General features: G+C 44.0%; 1 protein-coding gene across 1 annotated transcript in view; it reads left to right on the top strand.

Annotated features, from left to right (window-relative positions):
* VPS53 (VPS53 subunit of GARP complex) overlaps positions 1–24,595 on the top strand; it is a 136,958-nt gene that overhangs the window by 32,927 nt on the left and 79,436 nt on the right. The window contains exons 5-9 of the mRNA XM_047080661.1: positions 4,486–4,572; positions 8,559–8,674; positions 10,846–10,965; positions 21,292–21,370; positions 24,183–24,326. Of these exons, the coding sequence (XP_046936617.1) occupies positions 4,486–4,572; positions 8,559–8,674; positions 10,846–10,965; positions 21,292–21,370; positions 24,183–24,326 (546 nt within the window). The remainder of the gene's footprint in view (positions 1–4,485; positions 4,573–8,558; positions 8,675–10,845; positions 10,966–21,291; positions 21,371–24,182; positions 24,327–24,595) is intronic.

Genomic DNA, 24,595 nt, shown 5'->3' with positions numbered 1-24,595 from the left:
ATGTCTTGGTGTCCCCACTGGACATCCAGTGGGCTGTGCACCCCTAGCATATTGAAATGGAACTCTTGATTTCTGATCCCACCACCAGCATACACAGCTGCCTGTCAAACCTGTTCCTTCTCCTGTCTTCCCTCCTTAGTTAAGGGACACATTCACTGGCTTTTTGAACCAAGACCAAAGAGTAATCCTTGATTCTTTCCTTTCTCTCATTATCCACATCCAGTCCATCAGTGAGTCCCGTGGGTCATATCTTCCTACAAATCCCAGTCACTCGCACCTCTTCCCCTCGCACCTCTTCCCCTCACCGTTGGCCACCTGCTCTAGACCGGCACCGTTTTTTCGCCTAGAGCACGGCAGCCCTTCCCAGCGGTCTTTTCTTTCATTCCTGCCTCTAGATGGCCCCTGCCACCCCTGCCATGTAGCAGCCAGGGCCGTGTTTTACATATTTAAGCCATTTGCCAGTCCCTTGTTTAAAGCCCTTCAGTGGCTTCTCATTGCACTTTGAACAAAATCCCGTGGTTTTACCAGGCCTTTGGGGCCCCCCAGGCTCTGGTGCCTACCTGCTTCTCCAAATTATCAGCACTTCCCACTCCCAATTCTACCATGCCATCCACTGCCTGCCTTTGTGGTCCTTTAAAACGCCAAGGTCTTTTTCTGCATCAGGATCTTTTATTTGCTGTTCTCTCTACTTGGAATTCTCTTACTCCAGATCTAAAAATGTTGACTCTGCCTCATCCTGCAGGTCCCAGTTCATATGCTATTTCTCAGGAAACCTTCTGTGACCACCCTGCTGATCAATTCCTTCATCACACCTGTCCCTCCCTGAAATTTTCTTGTTTCTTTATTCAGTTGTTTTTCCAGTATCTCCTCCAACCTGTCACTTCTTGAAGTAAGTTCCTTGAGGACAGGGAAAGGGACCATGTGTGTCTCATCTCCCAGTGGTTCCTGGTGCTTAGAGGAGTACCTGGTACATGGAAGCTATTCCACAAATATCTGTTGAATGGTAGAAGAAGTGAATTAATGAAATGCTGACAGATGTAGTTGGGACCATAATTGCTGCAGGAATTCAGTGTCACAGTTCAGATACAGCTAGTCTTCAGTTACAAGACCGTGAAGGTCTGCATTGCTGGAAAATGAGAATTTATTTATGATAGAGTACGGATTTGACCCAGTATTTTTTTTTCAGTATGTGAGGATTATAAACCTAATTTATTGTTGCTTAAAAGAAGGTCTGCAGTTGAAATGTTGGCACAGCCATAAACTACATAAATGTGTTGCCTGACTACCCTGAGAGCAAAGGTGGATCGTGTGTGTGTGTGTATATGTGCGCACGTGTGTGTGTATATACGTGTGTGTGCATATACCATAATTGATTTTAAAATTCAAGTTAATAAACATGTATTGAGTACCTACTGTATCATTCTGGGCACTGCCCCGGGTGTCCATAAGTCACAACGGATGAGATATGGTCCATGCCTTCTAGGATGTCATGGTCCAACCAAAAGACATACTCACAAAAAACTTGTTATGAATGTTAAGTTTACATGAAGGATCACAGGCACCCAGCTGATGAATGAATTGATTGTACCCTCTGCTGCATATGTGTTTGTTTACATATAGAGAGGGTGTTGGAAGGGAAGGGGAAGTTGGGGAAAGGATGGGGAAAAAGTGGCATTTGAACTAAGTCATGGGAGATAACAAAGATTTGCACTCTCTCAGTAGCTGTATTGAACATTTTATTTTGAAATTTTACTCCTTTGGTTGTGAATGGGCATTTGATATTTTATACCTTTTTATCATTTTAATTTTGTTAGAACTTGATTTTGGTTTCTCACAATCTTATGAAATCTGAAGTTGGGCAGTATGGTAGTAGGCAGTGCTCAAAAGAATCTTGTTTATATCCTGGTTTTGAGGAGGTGAATATTTGAAGTGAGGAAGAAAATTCTTGGGGGCTGGAGGGGTGGAATGAGCGGATGTGGATTCACTCAGGAAGCGGCTTAGGCTAGGAAGCATCAGATAGTGGGCAGGCCTGGTGGTTGTGCTGAGAGGGAAAGGCGTGGCCAGAAGGGAACGTATGCGCGTATGTCCCTGTATATCTGTACATATATGCATGCATGCATTTGCTTAGGTGGTCCTGAGCCCCGGAAATAAACCTAGTATTTGTGCAGTTTTTACATCTGTTATGTCATTGAATCTTCCCAACGACCGTCGAAGTGGGTATCGTCATCACTACTCTGCAGACGAGGAAACAGATGCCCAGAGAGGTTGCGCACACAGTGTGACAGCACAGGCGGGCCTCAAACTGCTGCCTGCTGGTCGGAAAATACAGGGTTAGGGTTTTCTCACACCGCCACAGCTGTCTCAGGGGTGCTGGATCCTAGAATGGCAGGAAACTGAGTGGAAACACTGCTGAGTGAGAGGGGGCATCCTTTGGGGGCAGAATGGGATTGAGAGGAGCTGCTCAGCATGACCCACTTGCATTCCATCTCCTCTTTTGATTGTTTCCTGCATTTTAGGTAACGTTTCCCAAGTTAGGAATTTTGGGCCCTGATAGCAATGCCGACTGTTGTCTTAAGCCCAGACTTTCTGACGATTCAAATCCTGTGTCCAGGTGGCAGAAGCTACAAGTACAAAAGCTTCTTTGCCCACAAACCCCTGTAGATACAAGCGAAGTGATCCCACAGAGCAAACACACGCTGACCCGGCACGCCCCAGGAGGTGCGAGCGGCTGCCTGAACGGTGTCCCCTCAGACTTGCAATAGGGCTAAAGACACAGCTTCTCAGAGTACCCTTTGGACATGCATTTTAGGAGCTGTAACACAGTCACATGTGAGGGCTCCGCGTACTTGTCCCCACGTGTGAAACTCCTGTTTGGAACTATGCCACACACAAGGGCAAGGAGCTCCAGAAGAAGAAGGGATTCCCAATATCAGAAGAAGGGGACAGCCTGGGAAGCCTACAGAGGAAAGAAAGATACGATCCCTGCCTCCACCAAGGAAGGAATTTCCAGCAGAGGAAGCCAGCTCAAGTTTCTTTTGGGGGATGTTTTCTAAGTACAAAAGAAAACGTATTCATTCATGGTCTCGAGGTGGCTTTCTCATTGGGTACAGCTGAATGCAGAAGTCCAGTTAATTCTGTCAGGGCTTTTGTCGTTCTCCCTTTCTCTCGGCTCTGCTTTCTTCCTGCCTCTGGAAGGCCCTCTCAGGAAGGCTCCTCTTTCCCTATGCAGACTAAGAGGAAACACAGCTCTAGGGTGACATTGGTCTTATCATTACATTCATAAAGGGCTTGTGAGGCCTGGTTAGGACAGACCACTCTTAAATCCAAAATAAATAAAGTGTGTTTGATGTAATGAAGTATGAGTTCTTCTGCTGGCTGCTACATCTTTTCTAAGTACATATGTTCTCCACATGTGTGCTTTTAGTGCCCTGACAACTCCTGAATGTTGCTTCCCCCTCCTCGCGGGAGCAACTCTGGTTTATCATACTTTATTTTTTTTTTTATTTTATTTTTTTTTAAATTTTTTTTTCAACGTTTTTTATTTATTTTTGGGACAGAGAGAGACAGAGCATGAACGGGGGAGGGGCAGAGAGAGAGGGAGACACAGAATCGGAAACAGGCTCCAGGCTCCGAGCCATCAGCCCAGAGCCTGACGCGGGGCTCGAACTCCCAGACCGCGAGATAGTGACCTGGCTGAAGTCGGACGCTTAACCGACTGCGCCACCCAGGCGCCCCTGGTTTATCATACTTTAAATGTGTGGCATCCATCTTATAGGTCTTTCAGTAGAAACATTTGGCTCACGGGGCGCCTGGGTGGCTCAGTCGGTTAAGCGTCCAGCTCTTGATTTCGGCTCAGGTCATGATATCATGGTTTGTGGGTTCGAGCCCTGCGTCAGGCTCTGCGCTGTGTCAAGTTGCAGAACTTGCTTGGAATTCTCTCTCCCTCTCTCTGCCCCTACCCCACTTATGCTTGTGCGCGCTCTCTCTCTCTCTCTCTCAGAATAAATAAATAACTTAAAGGTTTACCGCAGTTCTGGAGTCCCCATGCACAGTTGATTTCGTTGAAGGCACAGTCTCCTAGAACTTTCAAAGTTCAGAGTTTCTCCCAAATTAGAACCACCTCTGTCTCTCTACAAGCTTTAAGGTTATTATGCACACATGTATGTACACACATGTGCCAACATGTACAGATGTGCATGTTTTATTCCTGTGTTGTCATCAGTAACATGGAGTCATCACTAAGATGGAGGGAGATAGTTTTTAAATTAAAACTTTATGATTCAGGTTGGCAAGAACCTTGTGTATTTGCCTGTATCCAAATGCTAGAGTCCGTCTACTATTTAGGTCCAGTAAAACTGCATAAGAACAGTGAGTCAAGAGCACGCGTTCTGGTAGGTTTCTTCTGAAGCTAGACTCGATTATAGTGCAGTGACTGGGTGCCGTCTTGTGTTGCTTCTTGTTTATCATTTATTTCTTTTATTTTAGGCACTTGAAGAGGCCCAGAAAGCTATCCAGCAGCTCTTTGGCAAAATCAAAGATATCAAAGACAAAGCAGAAAAATCGGAGCAAATGGTGAGTTTAGGTTTCTTCCTGACTTTCTTGCAGTAGAAGAGGAAGTTCGGTTCTTGTCCAGTCACACTCATGAATGGGCTTTTTCTCCCACTTGCTGGCAGCCACAGCACCCACGTCTCGAAAGCAAGCCCTGTGCGTACATTCCAGATCAGTTCAAGAGGAGCAGCTAGACGTGCAGTGACTCACCATCCCTGCTGCCCTGCATTCACAGCCCTTTTTTAAATAGGAAAAGTTTTCTTCTTTCCCCAAAATAGTGTTCTAGTCATTTTGGATTCTTTTCTCGAGCATTTGTTTATATCACGTATTTCTCAGTTAAGATCCACGATATGTCATGAAAACTGGTACTGGAATTGGGAGGTGGGACGGATCCTGCCACAGTGCATGCTTGCGGTTTTGGTGAAGTTGTCCTTTGACAAATCTGTGTCCTCCGGTGATGTGCTCAGGAGGCCCGCCCACTGACGGAGAACCCAGCCTCACCCACTCCTCCTCCACGGCAGGCACTGTAACATGTCAGCTCCCGCGCACACATTCTGGCCACATAATGTAATGTTTCTCAGTTGTCTCTGATCTCCAGTTTCCTCAGCCTGTAAGGTAAGAACAGTAGCACCTGCCTCAAAGGCTTGTTGTGGAATTAAACATATGAAGAGCGCTGGGCATAGTACGAGGCTTGTGATAGAAGCCGTTACTGATGTCATTGCCCCCCCTACTTCTTTTGGTTATAAAAACTCCCAAATCCATACAGTCTTTCCTCCCCACATCCTGTTACAATTTACTCCAGGAACAGACCTCATGTGTATCCTTCAGCTCTCTTCGGTGGCCGTGTGGCAAGATAGGGAAGGACATGGAGTGGGAGGGGGGCGGGCAGTTTGATAGAGCAGTGAAGAGAAGTGAAGTCTGAAGTCAGACTGCCTGGGTGGGGTCCAGCCCCTCTTCTTACTAACCGTGTTATTCAGCCCCTCTGTGCCTCAGTTTCCTCACTGTAAAACGGAGATGACCGTCCTGAGTACATCATAGAATTGTGAGGACTAATTGAGATGACGTGTCACACATAGGCCCAGAGTGAGCATCAGTTGTTGCCGTCCCTCACCGTCAGCTCTTCCTGTTCATTCTCCCAGGCAGGTAGTGTTACAGACTTTAACTACCAAACCAAGAGTTGAAGGAGGAGATCTCTTTTCAGAGGGGAAAATAAATAATGATAATATTTGTACTTTGTCAGAGAATTAAATAGTCTTTTTTTTTTTTAATGTTTATTTATTTTTGAGACAGAGAGAAACAGAGCATGAACGGGGGAGGGGCAGAGAGAGAGGGAGACACAGAACTGGAACCAGGCTCCAGGCTCTGAGCCATCAGCCCAGAGCCCGATGTGGGGCTCGAACTCACGGAGTGTGAGATCGTGACCTGAGCTGAAGTCGGACGCTCAACCGACTGAGCCACCCAGGCGCCCCTTAAATAGTCTTTGATAGAGGCTGTATGTCATCAAGGAGGGATTCAGATTGGTGGTTCTTTCCCCCAGGATGCACTACCCCCAGCACCATCCGCGGGCCGTTGAAGCATGGAAGTTAGTAGATGTTTTATTTTAAAGCAGTTTGCTTTCCTGGATGGCGCTTTGCTAAAGGGAAGAAGAGGTAGGACCGAAGAGAGAACGGATATTTGTTGCCCTCCAACAGTGTGCCAAATACTGTGCCATGGATGTCCCTTTATAGTGGGACAAGTGATCTCATTTAGCCCTCACAGCAAATTTATGAACTAGGTTTTATTATTATTTGTATGATTACCCATCTTATCAATGAAACTGAGACTCAGTGAGGCCAGGCAGCTTCTGTAGGACACTGGACATGCTGAGATTCAACCCTGGAGCTGCCTGACTCCAAAACCTGTCACATCATGTTCTGTCCTTTTTTGGCTGCCCCTGGGTAACAGTTAAGGTACATTAACTAAGGGTGTTCTGTTTGTGTCACGATCTCTGTGACTTTGTCCTGAGCATCCCTTGCTTGAGCTGCCTTTAAAGGTGGTGTCTAGAGAAACACAGGATATGTGATGGGGAGAGACGGGAGGTACTGAGAACAGAGAGACTAGTCACCTCTGGTGCAGAGCAAGGGGTGTCTGAAGAAGTAGAAGGGTCAGATTTTGTGATGAGGCACTGGACGAGTACTCAGGATTTAGTGACTGACTAATGATGCAGGAATGAAAAGAGTCATAGATGACTGTGACTTCTAATACAGTAGTTAAAGACCCCTGAGCTAACAGACCCAACAGAGCTAAGGAACCTCAAAAGAGGTGCCGGGATTTTTCTGTACGAAAGAGGGTAATGATTTCAGTGTTGGAAGTGGGTTGTCAGATTCTGGGGCCAAACTCCCGTATCTAGTTCACTATACCACTCCTGATCTTCTTTTTCCCCAAACTCAGTTATTCTTTGAAGAATAACAGGTTCTTAATCTGTTTCCCGCCCTGGGCAATAGAAGTAGAGATACTGATAGCCTGAGAGTGACAAGAGGGAGCAGGCATGATGAGGAAGTCCCTGTGAAAGGACTTTTACTGCTAAGATCCAGGTCAGCTCAACAGGTTTGTGGGTGTTGAACTAAGCTGGGAGGGTTATGATCTTCACTCTATGCGTTCACCCCGGATGATCGAACTCTGAAAAATCGGATCACGTGAGCATAACTCACTACCAAGTTTTTAACTTTTTTTTTTTAAGTTTATTTATTTATTTTGGGAGTCAGCACGCACATGCACGTGAGCTGGGGAGGGCCAGAGAGAGGGAGAGAGAGAATCCCAAGCAGGCTCCATGCAGAGCCTGAGTCGGGGCTCAATCTCAGGAATCACGAGATCATGACCTGAGCCGAGATCAAGTTGGACGCTTAACCAACTGAGCCACCCAGGCCCCCCTCATCCTAATCGTTTTTAACTCTATACAGTTGAGTAGTTCTATATACCTTCCTTTGTGAAAGATATACTGTTTTTTTTAAGATTTTTTTTTTTTAAGTAATCTCTACACCCAACATGGGGGGCTTGAACTCACAACCCCAAGATCAAGACTCGCATACTCTACTGACTGAGCCAGCCAGGCCCCCCGGAGTTTGTCACTTTTCATGGAAGATAGCTCTTTCCAGTGACTGGAAGGCTTGTGCCTGGTGTCCAAGGCACTCCCTTTCTTCCAGGTATCAAAGAAATTGGGAAATCAAATTGCTCTTCAGAAAGCTTCTTGGTCAACATCAACTCAGGCAGTTTAGTGGAACATTCTGCCTCGTTATTAGCAAAGCTGGAGAATTGTTTCCACCTCACTGCTGAATGTGCTTTTCCGGTGACTAAAATACACTAGTATTCCCAGGTACAGAGTTCCTTTCTCTTGGATCTTCTGGGTCAACACTGTCCGAATTCTACCCCCCCCCCATTACCTTCTCGGTTCCTGAAGACCTTACATCTCATCTAGAATAGTACATATTAAGTGTATTACATTTTAGTCTTCTTGAGATTTGAGAGCAAGTCTTTCCTTGCTGGGGATCAGACAGTAAAGTCTATTTCCATGAATAAAGACCATCTCAGTAGAAGAGCCGACTAATACTGTTCATTGTATTGAACCTGATAGCCCTGTCAGAAGACATACTTTTCTAAAAAAAAAAAAAAAAAAAACCTTGTTCAAGAGGAGATGCGCTGAACTTGGCTCCTGGACTACATGCTCCATACTAAATTGCTATTTGGATCACTCCACTTGAGGTGAAAAAGAAAGTTCATGTCGTTCTCGCAATTGAGGATTTTGTACCCCTAGGTAAAGTCTTCTGAAGAAATGCCAGATGAAATTCAAATGGGCTGATTGGAGGTTATTTTGATTATACATTATGAGAATGTCTGTGTTTTCCCCAAGGGCTAACCGGAGGTTTTTTTTTCCTTGCTTCATTTGCCTTATTTTCTTACAGGGCTTCTTGCAAATGAATTTAACATCTTTCTTAACCTTCTTCCTTTTTCTCCTGCGGTTTTTCGATATTTAGGTTAAAGAAATCACCCGTGATATTAAGCAGCTAGATCATGCCAAACGCCACCTGACCACCTCCATCACAACGCTGAACCACCTGCACATGTTAGCAGGTGGCGTGGATTCCCTTGAGTAAGCAGCGTCAACTTTCTCTTTGGGGTCCACCGCGAGTGAATGTGCCATGTAAAGAAAATGGCAGCATAGGGTTTGGTTTTTTTTTCCTTTTACTTCTCAGCCAAGTACTTCTCCTGCCCCACTTTCTGCAGATTGGTCTCAAATGTTAATCACCATTTTCGCTTTGTTTTTGTTTTTTTTAATTTTTTTTTTTAACGTCTATTTATTTTTGAGACAGAGAGAGAGAGCATGAACAGGGGAGGGTCAGAGAGAGGGAGATACAGAATCTGAAACAGACTCCAGGCTCTGAGCTATGAGCACAGAACCCGACGCGGGGCTCGAGCTCACGGACCACGAAATCATGACCTCAGCCGAAGTCGGCCGCTTAACCGACTGAGCCACCCAGGCGCCCCAACCATTTTAGCTTTGTGCCCTTTGGTGTTCAAAATGTAACAAACACCTGACGCTTTGAAGTGAGGTGCAAAGGAGTATGAAAGGGACCCAAACAGCATGTGGAGCATGACTGTAAGAATACAAGTCATTTAAACGTGGCAAATCTCTACCATTAAGGCCAGCAAGGTCATTCAGGACTGTAACGGCTCCCTGCAGCCTCTGTCTTGGCAAGTTTTCCGACTTGTGTTGGGCTGAGTCTTACTGCCGTTGGATGTTCAGTAGAGAAACAGAGCTTTGATTTATCATTCATCCCACCTTTTTTCTCCAACCCACTTTTTCTTTTTTTAAGGTTTATTTATTTTTGAGAGGGAGAGAGCACATGCACAAGTTGGGGAGGGGCAGAAAGAGGGAGAGAGAAAGAATCCCAAGCAGGCTCCGCACTGTCAGCCCAGAGCCTGATGCCGGGCTCGAACTCATGAACCATGAGATAATGACGTGTGCTGAAATCAAGACTCAGACGCCCAACTGAGCCACCCAGATGTCCCCCAACCCACTTTTTCAAGGTCTTTTTCAAAGACTGTAGCATCCTGCGTGGTTTTTAGAGGAGCTATAGGGAATGATGCGTGAGGACATTAGAAACACCATTAAAACAAAGAGCTGGCTATTTACCGCAAGAAGCAATCCAAAGGCCTGTTTTACTAGCACTATTCTGACATGCCGGTTCACTTCTGTGGTCTGTCTCAGGCTGAGAATTTCCCCCTGCCCCAGTGTCAGTGTAGTCTCACGTATAGACAGAGAAAGAGCATCTGACAGAAATTTAGATGCAGCATCCAAAGCTGGGGGGAGGAAGGGGTCAGACTCCTTCCTGGTCTCTCTAGGCATTGTGTGAGCTCCAGCGAACCCTGGCCCATCCTCCCGCAAGCAGTGATCAGAGAGGTGAGCCGGCCAGTGGGAGACTAGAGGAGCTGTTTCCTTGTCTGTTGCCCCAGATGCTGTGGTTCCCACCAGACTATCAGACCAGGCAGTGGTAGCAACATACCATATGTTAGCTTGAGCTTGGTCCTGTCTTTTTAAAAGTCTCTTTTCTTTTTTTTTAATGCCTAAGGGAAGTCATAAATTATACATTATTTTAAAAGCTCCACCCTAATGAAAAATTTAGAACTAACAGTTTGTCCTTCCTTGTGTAACTGTTGATTTTATTAGCCTTCTTTTATTTAAGCTTCATTAACATTAGTAGTAGTGAAAGTAGACCTATCTGAGACAAGAGTTGCTTAACATTGGCTTAAAACCTACAGATTTGAGTTAAATACATATAAACACCCTTTGTTGTAGGCTGGGATGATGTGTTCTGTTTGCCCCTAAGCTGTAATCCTCAGATAGTAACATTCTTATCCCTCATCTCTGTTAAAAGCCTGCTAATCCCATAACATCCAACCCAAATCCATAGTCTTCCTAGATTTCCCCTCCCCGACCCCTCCATCATTCCCACGTTCTTTTGTACCTCCTGTATTGCATAACTTGTACTTCTGTGTAGACTCAGTTTGTCCTACTTGGTTTTAGTTAGATGTGTACTTGGCTCTCTCTCTGTCTTACTAAACAATGTCACCTTGAGGATTTTGACTAGGTCTTATTTTTTTCACCAGCAAGGCACAGGACCTTACGTATTCAGTGCTCAGTAGTACATGGTCACCAGATGGAGTTGATCTCTATTTTGTAGTTCAGAGTAGATTGTCGTGCATCTGTATCTTGTGTCCTCAGTGTTTTTCTAGCGTTCTCGACTTCTTATTTCCTTGCAGAGCCATGACCAGGCGAAGACAGTATGGAGAAGTTGCTAATCTTCTTCAGGGTGTGATGAATGTTCTGGAGCACTTCCACAAGTACATGGGAGTTCCACAGATCCGGCAGCTTTCTGAGAGGTAAAGTGTCATTGGAGAAAACAATCATCTGCTTTAAGAAAAGACCGTGCTAGGATGCGCTTCAGCACTTAGCTCAGTATGTTCACTGCAGAATCTTGTAAGAAAGAACCTCAGATGTCATCTGATCTGTCTCTGTGTGACACAGATGTCCTGTCTACCATATCCCTTACCGACTCCTTACCGTATCTTCTAAAGCAATCTATATTAGATGGTTGCGGGCCCGGCATCCCAGGATGGGCAGCTGGAATGTTGTATGTGTAGACAACTCTTGGCTGTCCACATTTATGAGAAAAACTCTTACAGTTGTCTATTTCCTTGTAACAAATCACCACAATCCTTAGTGGCTGACAAACAACAGTTATTTTACTCCTGTAATTTGGCCTCCCTCAGCGGAACAGCTCGCCTCTGCTTCACGCAGCATCAGCTGGGGTGGCTCAGGAGGGGCCTGAAGGATCCGTGACTCACTCTCATGGCTGGCAAGTGGGTGCTCGTTGTGCACTGGGAGTTCAGCTGAGTTGTCCTCCATGGGCTGTTTGGTCTTCCTCATGGCCAGGTCCCAAGAGAACCAGACCTTGGAAGTCCCATAGCATCATTCCTAGTCACAAGGCTGCCAGGATGAGGGAGGAAGGAACATAGTCTCTTCTAAGCCACCTTTCCCAGTGGGGGGAATGTCAGAGTCCCACTGACAGAAAGGGCACGTGGAATGGGCAATATTGCCGTGGGAGTCTTTGGAAAATCTTATTTGCCACTAGAACTTCAGAGGTGACAAAATGATGACTTAACCTCTTCTTTCTTCTTACCTCTGTTGAGTTCCAATCCCAGATTCAGAACTAGTAGAAAGAAAGGCTGATGCTTAGAAGGAAGATGAAGTTTCTAAAGGACAGTGGGAGGGGGGTGAGTTCAGTGTCTTTTCTATTAGAAAGAGGGCAAGGAGAATACCGAGAAGGCAGAGATGATCATGATTGACGATTCCTAACCTTTCTTGCCACAAAGAAGAGACAAGGGGGCTGGAACTTAGCAGCAGCCATCATCTTCACTTCTGCCTTCTTAATGAGGCCTGATTGCTACAGGCCCCTTTTTCCTCATGTTTCTGTATTTGTAATCCTATAAGTAATTGTATAAGTGATCCATGGATATGTTTTCTTTATTTTAACAAAAGTCAGGCGTGCCTGGGTGACTCAGTTGGTTAAGCATCTGACTTCAGTTCAGGTCATGGTCTCACAGTTTGTGAGCTTGAGCCCTGCGTCAGGCTCTGTGCTGACAACTCAGAGCCTGGAGCCTGCTTTGAATTCTGTGTGTGTGTCTCTCTTTCTGCCCTCCCCCGCTGTCCTCAAAAATATACAGATGAAACCAAAGTGCCATTTAGCTGTACCTCTACCTATACAGGGAGTGACTCTTATCAATTTAATGTGTATCCTTCTAGATCTTTATCTGTGCACTTACATAAATCTATAGTTTCAGTTTGTGGTTTTCTTTTCTTTTATTATTATTATTTTTTTAAGTTTATATATTTGAGAGAGAGAGAGTGTAGGTGGGGAAGGGGCAGAGAGAGAGAGAGAGAGAGAGAGAGAGAGAAAATCCCAAGCATGTTCTGTGCTGTCTGCACAGAACCCAACACAGGACTTAGTTCCACAACCGCGATACCATGACCTGAGCTGAAATCAAGAGCCAGATGCTTAACTGACTGAGCCACCCAGGCACCCCAGTTTTGTTTTATTTATTTATTTTTTAAATTAATTTATTTGTCGAGAGAGAGAGAGAGAGAGAGAGAGAGAATCCCAAGCATGCTCTGCACTGTCAGTGCAGAGCCCGATGTGAGGCTGGAACCCGTGAACCGTGAGCTCATGACTTGAGCCAAAGTCGGATGCTTAACTGACTGAGCCACCCAGGCACCCCTTGTTTTATTTTAAATAAATGGTTTCACATCATATGCTTCATTCTGAAACTTACCTTTTGGTTTTAACCTCTCATTGTATTTTAGAGATTTTTCCGCATCAGTATGTACACACCTGCCTCGTGCTTTTTAATTGATACCTGGAATTCCAAAGTACAATACACTGCAGATGATTTAACCATTCTTACATCACTAGATTGTTTGCTTCTGATTTTTAAAATCTACCCCTTTTTACACATCTGTAAATATTTCCCTAGGAGAGATTTTGGGTCATGGGTAGCATACATTTAAAATTTTAATAATGACTTCCCATTTACCCTCCCAAGAGACTTTTTTTATTTATAGCACTATCTGGACAGTATCAATACCCATTTCCCCATACCTTCAACAATGCTAAATGGTCAGTTTTCCGATTTATTTAATTGATGGGTGAAAAATAACATCCAGTTCCTTTCATTCTCATTTCTCTGCTAACTACTGAGAGTAGTTTTCATTTAATTATTTACTATCTGCATTTCCTTTGAAATACCTGTTTGCCCATTGCCTCTTTGAATATTGAGTTCTTTCTTTCTTTCTTTCTTATTGTTTTGTAAAAGTCTCTATATATTCTGGACATTAATGCTTTGTCAGATCTGGTAGATCTTGCCTGTAAAACCATCTGGATGTGTTACCTGTTTTCAAGGCAGATCTTTGACTCTCACTGTGATTTCTTCCATGGTAATTGGTCTATTCGGGATTCCTACTTTTTAAAAAATTGTGTTAATATACACATAACATAAAATTTTAATCATTTTTAAGTATACACTTCAGTGGCATTAAGTATATTCACAATATTATATAACCATCACCACTTCTATTTCTAAAACTTTTTCATTACCCCAAACAGAAACTCTTACCCATTAAATAGTAACTCCCATTACCTCCTCTCCCCCACCTCTGGTAACTTCTGTTCTACTTTCTGTTTCTGTGATTTGCCTCGTCTAGGTACCTCATGTAAATGGAATCATATAATATTTGTTCTTTTGTGCCTGGCTTATTTTACTGAGTACAGTGTTTCATGGTTCATCCATGTTGTAGAATGTGTCAGAATTTCATTTCTTTTTAAGGCTGAATATTTCATTGTAAATATATGTTATACATTTTGTTTATCCATTCATCTGTTGATGGACACACAGGTTGCTTCTACCCATTGGCTGATGCATGATAGACTAGGCAAATCTACTCTCTGGCCTTTCTTATTGCCTATCAAAAATCTGGTCAATCTGATTCTTACTCCTTTATAAGATCATCTGTTTTTGTTTGATTTTTATTTTGCTCTGGAAGCATTTGAGATTGGGGGTGTGTGTGTCAGGAATTTTACTAGGATATAGGTCTCTTGTCCTTCATGTTACTCTGTACTTACTGTATCTTCAATATAAAGACTCGAGTTTCAAAAATAGAACTGCCCTACGACCCGGTAATTGCACTACTAGGTATTTATCCAAAGGATACAAAAATGCTGATTCGAAAGGGGCACATGCACCCCAGTGTTTATAGCAGCGCTATCGATAACAGCCAAATTATGGGAAGAAGCCCAAATGTCCATCAGCTGACAAATGGATAAAGAAGATGTGGTATATATATACAATGGAGTATTACCCAGTGATCAAAAAGAATGAAATCTTGCCATTTGCAATAACGTGGATGGAACTAGAGTGTATTATGTTAAGTGAAATTAGAGAAAGACATACATGATTGCATTCATGTATGGAATTTAAGAAACAAATCAGATGAACATGGGGAAGGGAAGGAAAAATAAGATAAAAACAGAGGAAGGCAAACCATAAGAGACTTAAATACAGAGAACAAACAGGGTTGCTGGAGGAGTGTTGTGTAGGGGGATGGGCTAAATGGGGGATGGGCATTAAGGAGGACACTTGTTGGGATGAGCCCTGGGCATTATACGTAAGTGATGAGTCACTAAATTCTACTCCTGAAATCGTTATTGCACTATGTGTTAACTAACTTGGATTTAAATAAAATTTAAAAATTTTTTAAATAAATAAAGACTCATAAGTTTCTTAAGTTGGGAGAAATCGTTTTCTTCTATTTCTTTGAGTAGTTTCTATGCATTGTTCCCTATTCTCTCTCTTAGTGGAAAGAATTCCTATTGCACGAATATTGGAACTTCTAGATCTGCTGCCATATTTCTTAATTTTTCTTTCCTACTTTGCCTCTCTTTTTTCCCCCTTTTAAAAAGGCTGAATTCCTCAACTGAGCCTTACTGTTTTAATGTATTCCTCAGTCATGCCCATTCTGCTGTCTGGCCCAGCTGTTGAGTTTCTATTTCAGCAGTCCCACTTTAATCTTTAGGATCTCTACTTGATTCTTTTTTCATGGGCACAATATCCTCTTAAATCTCTCAGGGTGTATAGAGTCTGTGTATTTTGAAGCTCTGAGTTGCCTATTCTGTTTCTTTGTCCTCTGATAGAAGGTCTTCGGTTTGCTGATCGTGGGACTCTCTTTCTTGGTATTAGCGTTCCTCTGGTGTTGGGTGATTTCTAGCCGAAAGCTCACTTTTGGCTTTCAGATTCCGTCGTTCTGATCAGGGATGCTCTTTTACTGCCACCCGCCGGTGACGGAGAGGGGGCTGTGCTGCTCAGCTAAGTGCCACAGGTAGCACTTCTGAGGTGAGGTGGGGCTGGAACTGCCAGGTGGAGAGGCCAGCGGCTGATCTTCTGGGCTTGGGGCTCCCTGCCCTGCCTGGGTGTTGTCAGCCCTCTGGCCACTGCTGGGGTTCTTAGACGCATACCCACTCCCGACCTGGCCGCACAAGGCAGGGACGCAGACCCGGACACTGGCTTGGTGACTCCTCCTGCAGGAGCCCGACATGCCCCGCTGGCATTCACTTCCTGCTCTTGGTCTCCACTACCCTCATGTCTTTCATGTTTGAAAAGCAGTTTTCAGCAGTGACTTCCTTCTTCAGTCCTGTGCTCCCAGGCAGTCCAAAGATTTTCTAGTGTGCCACTCCTTCTCTTGCCTGGTTCTGGATTTTTATTAAAATCTTGTCATTATGTCTAAGGATTTGGGGCAGAAGGGGAGATTGCAGCAGGTACTCAGTGTGCCGTCTTCTAGTGGCAATGCCACAGAACCGTTAGGGAATGGAAGAACCAAACTTGGCAGAATACTAGGGAAATCACCACCCTTTCCCCCATCCTTCCTAACTCCTTCACACTTAGAACTGGCCGGTCGCCATATCACCCTGGGGTCACAAAGTAGCCAAGGGAGCAGACAAACCGGTCCTTAGGAGCTGCCAGAAAGAAGGAAGCTTGGATGGAGAAGGCAGACTTGTGCTCAGGGGCTGGAAGAGGAGAAGGGAAGGCACTATCCCCTCCCTTTACCCTCGTGATAATCCAGAGTTGATCTTTTTCCCAATTCACTTTATTCTGTCCTTCATTTACCTAAAGGATATATACTATGGACTTTCTATATCCTAGGCCCCATGCTGGGGTACTGAAGGCACAAAGTAAGAAATACATATGCTCTGCCCTCAACGAGTTCACCATTGTTGTGAGGAAAAGAGAGACACTAGTAGAAAATTTTAGTGTAGCGTGCATATAACAAAACTGGTAGATACTGTACAAGAAATAGCAGGACCTCAGAAGAGGAATTGAAAGATTCCGCCTTTGGGGGCTGAGGGCAGTAGTGACAGAAGAGTTCAGTTTGCATCTGGTCTTGAGGAATAGGTAGGATCTTACCACCAAGACAAGAAGAGAGGAGGAACAATAAGAGAGAGAGAGAGAACATCATGGTGCTTTGGGAGACAATGGAGTGTGAAAGGCTACATAGGTAGGTAGGGTCAGATTTTATATGCCATGCTAAAGAGCCCTTTATTTTGTGGACAGTGAAAAATCTTAAGCGGGGAGAGGCATGATCTCATTTGTGTTTTGTAAAAGTCTGATGGATTATAGGCACAAAGGACTGGAGATTGAGACTACGTTCTAGCCTAGAAAAGATAAGAACCTTACCAAGACAGTGGCCATGAGGTCAAGGAGATGTGTGGAGGGATTGGTTACCAGTTGGTTGTGTTGGATAAGCATTGTTTGTTGTTGTTGCTTTAATTCTTTTAGAGCTAGAGTGAGTACAGTCAGGGGAGAGAGAGAGAGAGAGAGAGAGAGAGAGAGTGAGTCCTAAGCAGGCTCCACACTCAGCATAGAGCCCGACACAGGGCTTGATCCCAAACCGTGGAATCACGACCTGAGCCAAAATCAAGAGTCAGACGCCCACCCAAAGTGCCCCTTGGGTGGGCATTGTCGATGGCAGAAATACGGCAGAACTGAATTCTATTTCTTTTTTTTTTTTTAATTTTTTTTTTCAACGTTTATTTATTTTTGGGACAGAGAGAGACAGAGCATGAACGGGGGAGGGGCAGAGAGAGAGGGAGACACAGAATCGGAAACAGGCTCCAGGCTCTGAGCCATCAGCCCAGAGCCTGATGCGGGGCTCGAACTCACGGACCGCGAGATCGTGACCTGGCTGAAGTCGGACGCTTAACCGACTGCGCCACCCAGGCGCCCCTGAATTCTATTTCTAATTGTCTGTAGGGACAAACAAGACCTACAAGAGGATGCACTCTTTTAGGACTCTTCTTTTTAACGTTTTTCAAAGAGGTGGTTTTATACGTTTGAAGGAACTTTGTGATCACTGTTGTAAGACATTCTCTTCAAAAAGAGAAAATCTAACATTCTAGTAGTATATTTCAGGGCTTCTGCCATTCATGATCACGTAGGATTGCTGCAAACACAGGAGGATTTTTCTTTTAGTTCATTTTGCAGCTTCCGTTTGCAAAACTTTTGTGTTGGTGATACAGAATATGTGCTATTAAGTAACACCAAAAACAACACAGGAGGAGAAATCTCTTGTTTTCAGTGCTTGACTACAATTGTTTTTCAAGAGGTACTAAAAGTTTGAGGAAAGTCCAGATTTCTTATTTTTAGCATCATTTCTGGTGAATTCTCCTCCCTTATGTTTACATAAGTGATGGTGGAACCATCTGGAAATGATAGAAGTAGCTGTTTGTGGGGAAGGGGGAAAGCAGCAGAGTTACACCCTATGTGTTGCTTTAGTTTCTCCAGTTTAATAGCTTGCTGTCTGTAAATCGCAGAAGTCGCATGAAAGGTTGTGACCTTTGCCTGTATGTTTGAAATATGAAGTTCATGGACCTTGATTTGAATATACCTGTTTCTTCCAGCCACCCTTCTAGAAAATGCTTAAATATTAATGTAGCATTGAAGGAAAGATTTTTTTAAATATCATCTTTATATTTCAAGCTTCCTGGTTCAAGAATATCCACGAAAGCAACTGTTTCTAGTAATCAGTCGATATTTCCTGAGAAAGAGTAGAAGATTCTTGCATTCTCCTGAAACCTGTAAAACCCTTGAGCTAAAAAAATATTGTAGAGGACTATAACTTACTTTTTATATGAGAGAGATACTTGGCAGGTTGGGGAGAGGGGGTGTCGCATGGTGTAGCAATGAGAGAAATTGGAAAATGAAAAGGTCTGACTGTGTGACTTTGACAAGTTCTTTCTGAAAGAACTTCAGTTTCAAAAGTACAAGGGCTGTGCTTGACGATCTCAAATTGTCCCACTGAATCACTCTGATTCTGGGGTGGGATTCTTTACAGAGCCTGTCTGTTTGGAAATAGAGCATCTGACTAACTTAATTAACCGTTCTGTCCAGTGCAGACTTTGGGAGGTCAGCTTATTGTGAAGTGCCCAGGGTGTTTTCTTTGGGACAGCCGTTGACAAGGCAATGGAAGCGTCAGGGTTACTTTATCCACAGATGTCTAAATAATTTTTATAATTTACTGTATCCTTCTGCTACCACCCAGTGTGCAAAGGTCACCTTTGAGCAACCCTTCATCAGATGGTGTGGAGGGTACTAGAAGTCATTTGGTTGACCTTCCTTTCTGATCAGCACGGCGACTCCTTTGTTGCCTAAGTGATCAACACCGAGTTGTCACCACCGAAGCAGACTGAGCTTACTTGGATACCAGGAGGAATTTTTATTTACCCCATTCTCTGTTAGTTGTAGGTAAATTTCTGTTCTCTGTTAGTTGTAGGTAAATTTCCTAGCCGTTTTTATGAAAATCATGGTAGTTCAACTCTTTTCTGCCAACAGAGTCTCAGCCAGTCTCTCTTTTTACGGAACTTACTTTCATCATTAGAAGAGGAACGAGTTAGGCCCAGGATATGTTCTCTTAGGGTTGACTGCTTTCTAGGATCCTGTTTAGACAACTGAGCATAAAGACTATATTACATCTCACCCTGAAAATGCATGGAATCGTGGTTTGGGATTATAGATACCATCATTAGTATCAGTAAGGGAGATGGTTGCTCTTTCATCTGAGTCACTGCTGGACGCTTCAGAAACTGTGCTTGGAAACATTTATGCTCCGAAGCCTATTCTTGTGCTCCAGCATTAATTCCACATCCAACTTGCAGCCCCCTGTGAAGGTGCCTGCCGAGCCCACTGGCGCTGGAAAGGTGGGCGCTGGGCAGCAGTCAGTCCTGGAGAGGACAGCGGAAGGCATCCGGTACAGGCCTGCATCCCACCCTCTTACTTCACAACTCTCCCTAGTTGTGGCCCGTGTTGGGGACATGACTTATTTATATGTGGCTCACTGGTGGCACAGCTAGGTCTGCGCTCCTAAGATGTGACTTTGAAACTGGATTGGAGAAGATGGCCAGGGGGTCTACAAATCACACCCTGGTTCTTCCCCTCTCTTCTGCGCTCTGGGAGTACCAGGCCTTATCATAGGCTCCGGTGGTCTTTTCAGGCACCCCGGCAAGAATGTGGAGTTCAGGGATGATGGGGTGGGAGGGGTGAAAGAGGCAGAGCTGGCACCTTTGTGTCACTGAGATGCTCAGGAGCCCTGAGAATATGACATGAGTGTCCCTGACTTGGGGTGGAGCTTCCCCTCCGGGGATTGTCCCCGTGGCTCAGGAGGGAACCAGGGCTGTCTGTGTGCTGCCAAAAGGCAAGCAGGAACAGCGGGGCCTGAGGCTCTGGAAGCTGCCTCTGTCTTGTGACCTGGCGCCAGGGGAGGCTGTCTGCCTGGCCCGTTATGTGGAGTCACAAGACTTTGAGGTACAGTTTTACAAAAGCAGGTTCTCTTCTCTCCTGTCAGACCTCATACTCAAGGCACGTTTCCCATTGTCCGTTGGGCAACTCTGGACGGCGGGCCCTGATTGTGATTTGGGGGCCGTCCCAGTAATAATAGCCTTATCTCTGTCACTGAGCAACTAAAGAGGCTGCAAACCCACTTACAGGAATGGTTTTAAAAATCTTGAAGATAGTGGAAAAGCCCTGGAAAGAATGTGGAATAAAGCATACTTACTCTGCCACAGAAAAAAACAGATTGTTTGGGGTCCTGCCTGTCCCCTCATTTAAAAAAAAAAAATTCTCAGTAGGTTGCCAGCCACAGCTGAATAGCCAAAGAAATTGTGGTTTTGAGCTGTTCACTATTTCTAGAAACTTTACAAAGTTAATTCCAAAGCAACAGGGTGGAGACCAAAAAAGGAAGAACACTATTTTATGGTGCTTTTAGCAAAGGTGAAATATTTGCCTCGGGCTCAGGGCAGTCCAGCTCTGGGGGAATGGCTGGTGCGAGGCATCCAACTCCTGGCGGCTGGGACAGGATGTGATCGTTGCAGGAGGTGCTGACACGCCATTCCTTTCTCCTCCTGGCCGCTTCTCCATCCTCCTCTCATTGAAGCCGACAAGTATTTCTTGAGCTCCCGGTATACGTGCAGACCACCAGGTTAAGTCCTGACCGCATCCCTCTTTCGAACTTGTTTTTGTTGTCCATTAGTCTTCTGAGTGAACTTCATCTTCCTTCAGTTGGCCTTCACTCCCAAGTGGTAGCTCATTTTATCTTTCGGATCTTTTTCCTTTAGAAAACATTCTTTTCGTTTTTTTGTTAAAACTTAGGATCCTGGTGTTGGTTTCAGGGTTGAAAAAAAACATTTCTGAGGCAATATGGAGCCCTCCTGCATTCTGTACCACAAGGAGCACGAGAGAAATTGTAGCGGTAATCCAACATGAATTTCTATTGGATTGGACATTATAACAGAGCATTTTCCCACAGCATAACTACCTCCTGATGACACTTTATAAAGATTAACATATACTACCCCACACCAGGTCGGGGGTGGCCTCGAAGAACTTTGGGATATAGAAAATCCATCACGAGAATAAATCCAATGACTGGGTCCTGGTCATAAACCTGCCACTAACTAGTATGTGACCTCTCTTATTTAGCCACACTTCCCCACTTCTCTGACGATCTCTAAAGACTTCTACAGTTCTGACCCTTATCGATCTTTGCATAATTACTTATGGATCTATGATAATTACACCAGGCAATGACATGTTCTCTTTTCCCTCCAGAGTGAAAGCCGCCCAGACTGAGTTAGGACAGCAAATCCTGGCCGATTTTGAAGAAGCATTTCCTTCCCAGGGCACCAAGGTATTGTTTTGCATTTTCCCTCTAGTCAGACATTATCACCATTCTTGCCTGATTCACACTTGCTACGGTTACTCTTCCTTTACCATTCCAAAAGTGTTGGCTGGCTGCCACGAGTCTGTTTGCTAAAGGTTCAGGGCAGTGAGACCGTCTCTGATTTTCACTATCCCAAAGCAATGTTGATCTTCATCTATGTTCTTCCAGCATCAAAAAGTGAGGATTTATTTTGGTTTAATTTAATGTGTGTCAAACCCAATATCTCGTCTGCCCAGTAAATTCCTTTTTTCTCATGGCTGTGTTAAAAAAAAAAAAAAAAATCTTCAAGCCGCAGTGTTTTTTAGGATCGTTACATAACTTGCTGGTTTCAGTTTGGTGAAAAGACAGCTGGGAGGAGCATCCGCAGGCTTATGTAACTCTGAGTGACACAGTTAGGAGATTCACTTTTAATGATCAGAATCCTGTTCTTTCAGATTAATCCCTTTAGCTCTCGCTGGTGGCATGGCTGTTTGTGTTGTGTCTGCGGAGGCCGCAGTATTTCGCTTGTGAGCTATGGTTACACTTCTCCCATAACAAGCCTTGCCTCACTTGGCTGTCATTGTGCTTGGGTAACTGCTTTTAGCTCTATCTTTCAGACTGTAGCAGATGTAATCTTAATGCTTTGCATGTGTTGGGGAGAGAAGAACCTTCAGAAGCTTGTTTTCTCTATTATTTGAGCTATTTCGGGAGAAGGAATTATTCAATACAAATGAACCAAAGCACACACAGGCAAGCAGCATTCCTCACTGCACTTGGTGGGTGGAGATGGGGATATATGTTCATTTACGGAGCCAAGGAACATTTCCTGGACCCGCTCTATAATTCAATAACTGGAAATATCTTAATCATTTTTCTTTGTGCTCCATAAAAGAAACTTAGGAAGTAGGTGGGAGTAGCTGCCCCAGCTTTGTAGATGACTTCCTATAGGAAACCTGCTCTTGATTTTAATGTCTGCAAATATTATGGCTGCCTTCTAGTAATCAGATATTTTATTTGTAGAACATGTTCCTTTCAGGACTTTGTTCTCTTTCTTCACTTGATATAACGGTAGGATGTGGATGTTGGAAAGCAATCCTGTAAAAAGGGATTGTAAAATATTCACAACTTATAAGCACCGGACTCTTCTTAGTGTCCCAAGTCTGTTTTACTATATGCTCTGCTATCTAGCCCAGTTTCAAGAAGTTTCAGAAAGATATGAATGAAGACCAGCTTTATTATTTAGAAGAAACTAATCATGACCTACTTTGTCTTTTTCTCAACTCCACATGAAGTTCAAATGGTTTTCTTTAACAGCTTGCTTCCTTTTTCTGCAGCTGGGTAACTTAGTTTTTCTAAGTTTTTTTTCCTTTTCAGTGGCTGTTGACTTTTCTTAAAGGCCTTGTGTTGCCATTTCTACTTCACAAATAGAAATTGAGATTTTTTTTAATGTAAGTTTGTTTATTTTGAGAGAGAGAGAGAAAATACAAGTGGGGGAGGGGCAGAGAGACAGGGGGTAGAGAGGGAGAGAGAATGCAGGCAGGGAAGGGGCAGAGAGAGAATCCAAGCAGGCTGTACCCTGTCAGCACTGAGCCTGACGCAGGGCTCGAACCCATGAACCATGAGATCATGACCTGAGCCGAAATCAAGTCAGATGCTTAATGGACTGAGCCACCCAGGCGCCCCAACACTTACAAAACTCTTGAACTTCAGTTGAGATAGATACACTGGACAGAGTTTACCCAAAAAAAATCATGAAGATTTGGAAGAACGTCAGTCATCGCCTAATTGAAGTCCATTTTTTTCATTCATTTTTCAGATGAGTTTCAGTAACTGTGCCAAAGCTACACAGCTGTTTAGCCAAGCCAAGAGTAGATTCCAAGTGTTCTTTTTGCTATAGTTCACTCAGCCAACCATGTTCATTCAGTGAGCTACTATAAAGAAAAGTTCAGCATGTCAAATTGCTTTCAGTAAGAACAAAGGCCTTCCCACCATGGTGTATGAGTATGGCTCCTCGATAGCCCTTCTCTTGCTTTTCAGATCAAAAGGCCCAAACCATAATATTTACCTTTGGTTACCTGTCTGAGTAGTTGGCTGTCAGCAAAACAAGTCTGGTGGTTTGGAACCTGGTTTTAGATTTTAAATGCTACTGCACTGTTTGGCACAAATAAAGCACCTGGGAACAGGAATCTGAGGTTGGAATCAAGGGGACGTGGCACATGTGGAGTGAGACTGGTGTCATTCTGAATTTTAAAGCTTTTCAGCAAGGTGCGGCGCCTGGGTGGCTCAGTCAGTTAAGCGTCCAACTCCAGCTCAGGCATGATCTCTCAGTCCGTGGGGTCGAGCCCCGTATCAGACCCTGTGCTGACAGCTCAGAGCCTGGATGAAGCCTGCTTCAGATTCTGTGTCTCCCTCTCTCTCTGCCCCTTTCTCACTTGTGTTCTCTCTCTCTTTCTCTCAAAAAACATTTTTTAAAAATGTAAAGCTCTTCAGCAAGGTGATTTCAGTTTTTGCGTTCAGAAAGCAGAATTTCCTGTGACCATTGCTGACGCTGTTTCCAAAATGTCTCCTGGCTGATTCACAGAGTAGCTTTTATATGGGCTACTACAGACTAGCTTAACAATTCTTTCATCGAGTAAACAAGTAACTAAAATATCCATCCACTTCGCAGAAGACTAAGTGTCAGGGGAGTGGAAGTAATAATAACTTCAAGAGAGGAATAAGAAGTAGCAGCTGTCAGAGGCCATGAGATTTAAAGGTTGTTTCTGACCCTTGAACTGGTGTGCGTTGTTTGTTTTACCAGAGGCCAGGAGGACCCAGCAACGTCCTACGAGATGCGTGTCTGGTTGCTAATATTTTGGACCCTAGAATCAAACAGGAAATCATCAAAAAGTTTATTAAACAGCATCTGTCAGAATATCTAGTACTTTTTCAAGAAAACCAAGATGTAAGTATTAACCAAGTGAAATCAGATGTTACATTTGAATTTTATTGAAAATTAAATGCTCTGCTGATTTATATGTTGTTAGTACTACTGCCTTAAAACGTTGATGGTTGAACTGTGAGGGACTGACTGGACAGTTCAGTAGTTTTTAACCGTTTTGACGTCTCTGACTCTTTGGAGAAATTAATGGGAGCTACAGATCCTCTCACCAGAAAAATGCACCCATGCATAAAACTGTGCATGCAGTTTCAGGAAATTTACAGACACCTGAA

The sequence above is a fragment of the Lynx rufus genome, unplaced genomic scaffold, assembly GCF_022079265.1.
Source record: "Lynx rufus isolate CCGP_SWC_20201006 ecotype Redwood Valley unplaced genomic scaffold, mLynRuf1.p SCAF_18, whole genome shotgun sequence".
Classification (NCBI taxonomy): Eukaryota; Metazoa; Chordata; class Mammalia; order Carnivora; family Felidae; genus Lynx; species Lynx rufus.
The sequence above is the reverse complement of the archived record's forward strand: the minus strand, read 5'-3'. Positions and strand labels throughout refer to the sequence as shown.